The 6,934-nt window shown below is 39.6% G+C and overlaps 1 protein-coding gene across 9 annotated transcripts in view; it reads right to left on the reverse strand.

Moving 5' to 3' along the window:
- Enah (ENAH actin regulator) overlaps positions 1 to 6,934 on the reverse strand; it is a 117,757-nt gene that overhangs the window by 18,658 nt on the left and 92,165 nt on the right. For 6 of the 9 annotated variants that reach the window (XM_021198244.2, XM_029538367.1, XM_021198243.2 and 3 more), the window contains 2 exons: positions 2,376 to 2,656; positions 487 to 1,320 (listed from right to left, as the gene is read on the reverse strand). In XM_021198244.2, coding sequence (XP_021053903.1) covers positions 487 to 1,320; positions 2,376 to 2,656 — 1,115 coding nt within the window. The remainder of the gene's footprint in view (positions 1 to 486; positions 1,321 to 2,375; positions 2,657 to 6,934) is intronic. The other 3 variants (XM_021198245.2, XM_029538370.1, XM_029538369.1) reach the window with 2 other exon arrangements.

The following is a 6,934-nucleotide window of genomic DNA, read 5'->3' on the forward strand; positions in this document are numbered from 1 at the left end:
AAAAAAAAAAAAAAAAAAAGAAAGAAAGAAAAAGAAAAAGGGGTCTTACAGCAGAAATGCTCCAGGGAAAACTCAGGGATGATTTATCTATTAAACAGATCTCCATGTCTCTAGGAAAATATCTCATATTTACCCCACGGGAGATGAAACAGTTAAGTTCTCCTAGTGAAGTTTAAAATGAATATAGAAGTACTAGGGTCCCTAAATATTAGAAAACATCTTCTATAATACAATACTTACTGCAAACGATCTAAAAACCTAAGTTTAATATGGACATCTCCCATACTAAATCCCAATTAAGGCCCAGGATTTTAAAAAAACAAAATCCTTCATTTTAATGTTCTAAAAAAAAAAAACCCAACCCAAATAGTACTTTGGCATAGAGATGCTCAATCACTAAACCCATGGACCCACTCTTCTAGGCAGGCAAAGTTGCTATGCACTACTCGGAACGACCAGTAGTCAGCAGCAGAAGTGAAGCCTTACCCTGTGGGGTTGGCGACTCAGCCGGCTGAGAGGCTGCCTGCAAGCCTGGCTCGGAAGCAGAGGAGTCTCCCAGCTCAGGATTTAGAGGGGTCTCCGCAGAGGCAGGGGCAGCTGCAGAGGGAGAAGGGAGAACACTGGGCTTGGATGAGGGAGTTGAGGCAAGAGGGGTGCCTGGAGGAGGAGAAGCCTGTGATCCACAGTGTGAGAGTGAGGCGAGGGGAGGCAGCGGCGGCGGTGGCGGTGGTGGTGGTGGCGGTGGCGGCGGCGGTGGCGGCGGAGGTGGCGCTGCTGGCCCTGAGGTAGGCGGTGGAGACACTGGGTATGTTACAGAGTCTAGAGACCCATTGGGTGCTGTTGGTGACGGAGGCATTTGGGGCACAGGAGAGGAGACACAAACGGGAAGGACAGGCCGTGGGCCGGTAGCTTTGCCAGGGGGGCTGCTAATCATTATTGGAGGAGATGGAGGGAGGGGCGAGAAATTGGAAGTAGGCCAGGCACAGGACTTCGCAGCTGGAGGCTGAGAAGAGGGTGTGTTCACAGGAGAAGAAGGTCGAGAGTTTTTGTTGAGAGGACGAGGAACTGTAGCGTAATGGGGAAGAACGGGGTGGAAGGCTGAACCTAGAGATGTTGCAAAACGTGTCGCTGCGTGTCGCAGTGGTGGTGTAGGGGGTGTGGAAGTAGGTGGCAAAGCAGTCACTACAGCATAATCAGGAGTGGCGTCTGACACCGGAGCTGAGATGACTTTAGCATATGATGGAGGAGGTGCTGAAGGAGGCTGGCAACTGGAATACTCAGGAAGTGGAGCACTATACAGGGAGCTGTCTGAAGATGGAGCTGGACAGAAGGTGGAAAGCAGCGGCAAAAGACAGGATAAAAAAGGAGAGAGAAAAAGGGAGCTAGTGAAGCCACAGAAACCAGCAATCAGACAAAACGCACAAACGTGGATGACAGTTAGCACCAGGGAATTAGGCAAATAACTGTCTCCACTGGAGAAAACTTAACTTGTAAGCACATTTTGAAACCCGAAAGAGGATGAAATAAGTTCTCTTAAATATGTGGATTAATAATTTATCCTCTACAAGAAAAGGATAGTAACAGACTTAACGTTTATTACTTAGTCCACTAAAACCGGCATCAAAAGTATTACAAACAGCAGAATAAACTGAGTTGTGGTTTCAAACCTGGCGAAATGTTTACTACAATGGGAAAGGAACACCCAACTCAGTGTTTATTTTTGGACATCTCTATCTTCTTAGCCATAACTCCAGACAATTATGCAGTTAAAAACAATAAATTAACCAATACTGAACCCACACTGGCTTCTAATAGAGCTCAAGAATAAAATTCTTTGATAAATATTAACCACCTTAAATGTTTACTATATCATAATCCTCTATGACACTATAAATTCCATCAGACTGTGATTTTTTTCATCATACCAGAAAATGTTTAAATAACCGGTTATTTTTGAGAGACTATTTTTATCTATTTTAATTTTTCCTCCAGAAATCTAACCATAACCAAGCTAACTTCTTGCTGTATGTAGCATAATACATACAGTATGTGATAATTTTAAGCAATGGCACAAGGGAAATATCTTCCAAGATCATTATAAATTTTTTTGCATAAAAACACATTCACACTTTATAGCTGAATTTTAGGGCAGCAAGAAAAATTAAAACGACAGACTAAAAATTCCCAAGGGCTTCCTTTAAGTTTCTAAGCAATAAAAGAAACACTGAAGCAATAACTGTTGAGCATTTATCCTAACTACAAACTGTACTGCTTATTCCCAAGCACTGCACATGGGAAGTATCGCCATTGACAGCTGCGCAGGGCCTGGTCTATCTTGGCTGTAGGAGGCGCGTGCGCATCTGCAGACTCCTTACCAGCATTGGACATTCTGCGCTCTCGCTCCCACTCCACTTGCTCCCGCTCCAGCTGCTCCAGGCGCTCTCGCTCCCGCTCTTGCCTCTCTCTCTCCAGGCGCTCCAACCTCTCCCTCTCCAGTCGCTCCACGTGCTCCCTTTCCTGCCGCTGCCGCTCCAGCTGCTCCTGTTCCAGGCGCTCCCTCTCTAGCCTCTCTCTTTCTAGTCGTTCTCTCTCCAACCTTTCCCTCTCCATTCTTTCCCTCTCCATCTCCTTCTGTCGCTGTTGTTCTTGCAGTTGCCTGAAATTAAACATTGGACAAATAAAAATATGCATTTATGGCTATACATCACTACAGTGAGTGGATGTTCACCTCACATCTGATTCAGACAGACCCAGAACCCGCTGTCACTACTTCCCCTCGTAGGAAGGATTCCTTACAGATATATAAAATCTGTATAGTCAGGATATAAAAAGATTGTATTTTATTCCAATGGGACTAAATAAGCTCTTAACATAGGCTCAATCAACATAATTTATGAGAATAGAGTTGCAAATAAACCTACCACTTTGATGGCCAAGTCATTATATTAAACAGATGATGAAATAATTATAAAATGAAGTAATCTCTTTTCTTTTCTTTTCTTTTTTTTTTTTTTGAGACAGGGTTTCTCTGTGTAGCCCTGACTGTCCTGGAACTCACTCTGTAGACCAGGCTGGCCTCAACTCAGAAATCCACCTGCCTCTGCCTCCCAAGTGCTGGGATTTAAGGCATGTTCCACCACCGCCCGGCTATCTCCTTTTCTTAAAAAAATGAAACATTTTAGCTGCACAAGTTATTTCAGAAAACACCATGATAAATATACATGTACTGAATTGAAAATAAACCCAGTTAAGTAAGAAATAAACTATAAATCACTAAAATTTTGTGTCTATAAGTAATTAGTTATTTGGTACATATGTGTAGGCCTTTGCCTTATAATAACATGCACATACAACTTTAAAATTCAAGCAAATCAGTACCATTTCACCATGATTCTGAAATCTGCTTTTTCTGATACAATACACACTGGAAAAATCACCTTAAACCCCTAGTCTGGCATCTTTACTTCCCACGAACATGTCAACAGCACTGCTTAGCTCTTGAGTTTAAGCAGTATCCAGTGTAGGATATAATTTGCCCTAATATTATTATTCATATTTCAATAAACATTTATCTTACTAACTCTGAAACCTCTTCCAACTACTTCTATAGGATCACAGGTTCTGGGTGGACAGGCACATAATTCTAAAGATTCTTAATATATGGTTCTCTAGTATTTGAGGAAATTATCTAAAAAGCAGTTATCTTTCCTTATACATATTCAACAGCATTTAGCTAATATTAAAGAAGATAATACAATAAAAGCTCTTTAAAATGTATAGTACTCCATAAAGGTAGACTGTTGTATTGATGATCATTCAGAAAAGTTTAGAACTGGAACCTTTTCTGGACTAACCATCTAGCTAGGCTCTGGTAAGACTAAGAGTTATATGAAAGGCAAGTAGTCCTTTTGGTTCTCCCAGAATTATCAAACAACAACAACAAAACCTGCAAACACAAAACAACAACAGTAAAAAACTGGAAAAAGAACGTTCACCCGTCTAAGGTGGCTATAAAAACAAAAGGAAAAAGTCCGTTCTTCAAATCAATTCTTTACTTACCTCACTCAAAACACAGCCTTTCTCTACACAACGTCCCAGCACACAGCAATGACTAGTTAGGACGGACCTACTGCAGTATTTCTTTTGAGTTGTTAAGAAACAGACTACTAATGAAATCACACTTTCAGGGCACATTTACTATATTATTTGAGAATTTATCAGCTATAACAGTTTTTTTGAGGGATAGCTATCAATGTGGAAAAGACATTAGAAACATTAAGAAATTTTAAATTAAGAAAAAAAAAAAAGACAGAACCCACCATCAATAACATGCATTTAATGAAGAAACGCAACTGAGGTTTGTATTAAAATCTTAGGCCTTTAAGTGCTACGGATATGACTCAGTGGTGAACACTGGATGCTTGATGTGATGGTATGTGCCTGCTCTTACTGTAGCTAGTTATTCAGTTTGCCTGATGTCCTTGGGAGGTCTGCTCTTTTCTGAAGGGAATTGGGGAGTGGCTCTTGGAGAGATGGGAGGTAGGAAGGAGAGCCAGGGGGAGGGAGGGAAAAGAAAACTACAGACAGGTTATATCCTGAGCTATCACTCAAACACACACATGTAAATATATACATACACACACGTATGTCACAACGCTTGGCAGACAAAGGCAGGCAAATCTCTGAGTTTGAGGCCAACTTGGTCTACAGAGTGAGTTCCAGGACAGCCAAGGTTACACAGAGAAACACTAGCTTTACAAACAAACAAACAAACAAACACACACACACACACAAAACCCAACAAAAAAACCCACAAACCAAAAGACCCAAAACAGCCAAAAAAACCAAACCAACCAAACCACCACCACCAACAACAAAAAAACAACCAACCAGACAAACCAAAAAACCAAACCAACCCAAACAAACAAACAACCCACCCCAAAAGAGAACTGGCTGCTTTACAGAGGACCTGGGTTTGATTCCCAGTACCTACACAGTGGTTCACAATAATCTGTAACTTTAGAAGATCCAACACCCACTTCTGGCCTTCAGGCAAAACACCCACACACATGAAAAGGGAAAAGGGTCCACTACTATTGGGAGCAGAGGGATTAAGTTTTAGAATATTTACGTGTTGTCCTTCTTTGTCTCTTTTCATTCATATCAAAGGAATATAGAGAATAGATATAGCTTACAACAAGACAAACATTAGCTTATGGTCTTAACATTTCTCCATCTATTTCCTATTTTAGAGGATTCTTGTGTCTTAATTTTGGATATCCATTGTCCAATGACAAAAGCCTCCCATAATCATGCTCACTACACACACACACACATATATAGCCATAGGAAAATCAATGTCAGGATTACACTAACATTAGATAATCACTGTTCACAGCTAAGCTACATAGTACCCTGACTACACTGCATTCCTTTCAAATTGCTGGGCATTAAAAAACCAAAACTTTTACATGTGTTTCTCAAAGCAACATAATGCTTTAACAGAAGAATAAGTAACTTTTGGTAGTCACCATAGGTGAGATAGGTATGGATGAGTCTGGAAGCAGTACTGAAATAATGACATTTATAACTAGAATGTACTGACTTAAGAAGAGTGTTCCACATGTCAAAATAATCTTAAAGGCTTCCAGTTAATAAAAGATAGAATGTGTACTAAGGAAAAAAGCAGGGTGTCAAAGAATATTTCCAAGTTTGCTGATAGATAACTCAAGTATGCAGTTGCTACACTTACAAGACTGATGTTTGAATAAAGTAGTGAATACTTTTAGCCAGCTCATTGAAAAGATGTCTAAGTATGTGGGACTGAAAACACTATCAAGCAGAAATTTTCGGACTTACAAATTTGTGGTGGCATGAATAATTCCTATAAATAATGAATAATTCCTACTTGAATTGAAAGGCTTACAAATCTGACTATAACACTTTAAGCTATAAAGTGAGACATTCCCAAATCTTTTTAAGGAGTCTCTGAAATTATAAACGATGCTTTCCTCAGTCATCACTACCAGCTTGTATACAGGAAATGCAAGAAAGCCTTCTTCTAGAGGTTGGTTCCATCTGGCTGCTGGCTGCCCAGTAGTGGGAACCATCTCCAGATTTACTAACACACATGTGTCTGAATTCTGAGCTGTGAGAAAATTCCAATAGGCTTGTTTTCTTTAAGTTAGATTTAACATTTTCAATCATTTGAATGTTCTTCAAAGAAAACAACTACATCTTTTCCAGAAACGAAGGTAAATGAATACTATTATGGCCATTAAAGTATTTTAAATATATTAAGTAAAAACATAGAAGATATAGTTCTCTATCATTGAAGTATTTTTCTCTAAAACATCAGTCCCTAAAAGTAAACAAATGAAAACAAAAACCCAAAACTCACTACCATCTCAACAACAAAAAACTGGCCCACAACAAAATCAATATACACATACAAGCACATGCTTAGTTTGTTTTTACAAAAACATAGTCTTGTGAAACATGCAAATATAAATAAAATGTTGGGTAAATATAAATATAAATTTCATAAAATAAAGTGGGAGTACAAACTAGGAAAACAGAAAGCATTCTGGTTGCTAACACTGAATAATGCCAACCAAAACGTAAAAATGCATATTTTTTTTTAGTTAACTTTTCTGAGACAGGGTCTCACTTTAAGTCTCTGCTGGCTTTGAACTCACACAGACTCGCCAGTTTCTGTCTCCCAAGTGCTGGGATTAAAGGTGTGTACTACTACAGCCTGTGTAGACACACACTTTTTATTGTCCTATGTGGGGATTTCACCTCTCTACTAGATTTAAAAAAAAAAAAAAAAAAAAAAAAAAAGATAGTTGAATTTTAGTATCACAAAGCTCCTAAGACAAGAGCCAATACTTACAGCAGAATGCGATCGACTCTTGGTCCATCCTGCCTCTGG

This window comes from Mus pahari, chromosome 5 (genome assembly GCF_900095145.1).
Source record: "Mus pahari chromosome 5, PAHARI_EIJ_v1.1, whole genome shotgun sequence".
NCBI lineage: Eukaryota > Metazoa > Chordata > Mammalia > Rodentia > Muridae > Mus > Mus pahari.